This window comes from Apaloderma vittatum, unplaced genomic scaffold (genome assembly GCF_000703405.1).
Source record: "Apaloderma vittatum isolate BGI_N311 unplaced genomic scaffold, ASM70340v1 scaffold35949, whole genome shotgun sequence".
Taxonomy (NCBI): Eukaryota; Metazoa; Chordata; class Aves; order Trogoniformes; family Trogonidae; genus Apaloderma; species Apaloderma vittatum.
The window spans coordinates 1-1,645 of record NW_009737636.1 but is presented as its reverse complement, the minus strand read 5'-3'; the positions used below and the strand labels follow the sequence as shown (position 1 = coordinate 1,645).

The 1,645-nt window shown below is 47.2% G+C and overlaps 1 protein-coding gene across 1 annotated transcript; it reads right to left on the bottom strand.

Annotated features, from left to right (window-relative positions):
* Nucleotides 1-119: 119 nt before the first annotated feature.
* On the bottom strand, nucleotides 120-1,459 carry ALKBH2 (alkB, alkylation repair homolog 2 (E. coli)). Its single transcript, XM_009877396.1, has 3 exons — nucleotides 1,265-1,459; nucleotides 823-1,128; nucleotides 120-165 (listed from the first exon to the last, which is right to left on the bottom strand). The coding sequence occupies exons 1-3, from the start codon at nucleotides 1,456-1,458 to the stop codon at nucleotides 120-122; spliced, it is 546 nt and encodes a 181-aa protein (XP_009875698.1). The 5' UTR covers nucleotide 1,459.
* Nucleotides 1,460-1,645: the final 186 nt, after the last annotated feature.

Below are 1,645 nucleotides of genomic sequence, written 5' to 3'. Positions count from 1 at the left end.
CTGCTGAAGGGCAGAGCCCACAGCTATTTCAGATCCTTGCAGCCCGGTTACACGGGCATGGGTTCACATTCTTGCGCTGTTCTTGATTCCGTGGTGACTTCAGATGGTCTTTCCTCATTTTAGCAGGATTCACCATCAGCGTGGAAGGTAGTCAGAATGGAATCCCTAGAGAGAATGATTTAGAAAAACAGACACTCAGAAGTTAAAGCCTTTCACGCTGCCTTGTCCATAGAAACGGTCCAACCCAGTCTTTCCCCAAAAGGTCACTTTGTGCTGCCAGGTTTCTGTACAGACAAAGGACAGACGTTCATGTCTTAGAGCTCTTCTTTTTCACGTCAGTCTCATTTGTATTTTATTTTTAAATAACGAGCAAACCACAGCTCACTGGCAGAGCATACAAGAACGTGTCGCCTGTTCAACAGTATCAGCTCTAACTGATTACATCTTGTGCTTTTTAGAATATATAAACTCACTGCTATCTCACAAAGATAAAGTATTTTGATCTTTCAGAAAAACTGGCTAGATTAAGATCGGTTGAGAACAAACTCCTTCCGGAGCAAAACAAGAGCATTACTCATTAAAAACATGTATCAGCAGGACTACGGCAACATTGCAGAGAAAGTATTTTTGGCATTTAAGTTCAGTAGTCACAGTCTTTATTAGCGAGTTAACAAGTACGTTGCCTCCTCTCCTGGTTTAATTTGCTCCTCCGTTGCCTTCGATCACCAAAACCAGCATTTCGAGAAGAAATTGACGGTTACGTCGGGGAAGAAAGCTTTGATCTTCACAAAAGACATGGTGCTCCGTTGCTGAATGTTTCACTTCTTAGCTATGGCCATCACTTTCCGAAACGTGAGGTTGATTCTTGGGGCAAGTACTCTCTTGCGGATGGGCAGGCTGTGGTACCAGTACACGTTGGTGGGGTACTTCATCAGCAGCAGGCTCCCATGGGCGAGCTGCAACTTGATGGGCTTGATGTGGCGCGTCGCGTTTTTCCCTCGGGAAGCACAGTGCCTGAAAACAAAGTCCCTGCAGGCTCCGAAGGACACGGACGCAATAGGACTGCGAGGAACCAGCTCCCTCTCATCATCTCGATGCTCGCCTATGTGGTCCTCACCGTCTTTGTATCTGTACACAGAACAGGTTAGTCAGACCAGCCCAGTTAAACGGATGTCACACAGCTTGTCAATGAGCCATCAAGAGTGTCACACAAACAATTTTTCCTTGGAAAAAGCTGCTTGATGCAACTGGAAAACAGACATACCTGTTAATAAGAACAAAATTGAAAGTATGTCCTGTGTCCAAAGCGATGCGGTCTCGGATACGCTTGAGAACTGGGATCCACGGCTTGGGAGAGAAGGTGACGCCCGAGTACGTGTACGTTAACTCGGGGTCTCCATAGGTGACCTGCTTCCTTGGAATGTGGTGCCATTTGCCAAACACCTGCAATTTCGTCATTTCGCCTGTTTAAACAAGAGATGAGGAGGATCAAACCCAACTCTGTTACCTCTGTGGTTCGGTTCCAACCCTCCTTCACTTGCAGCTTTCCGTGGGACAGCAGAAACGGCACGTCACCGACCCTAAAAGCCGTCACCTGCTTTGTTTGACCAGGCTGAACAGGACGGGCTCCCCCATCGTGGCCTGT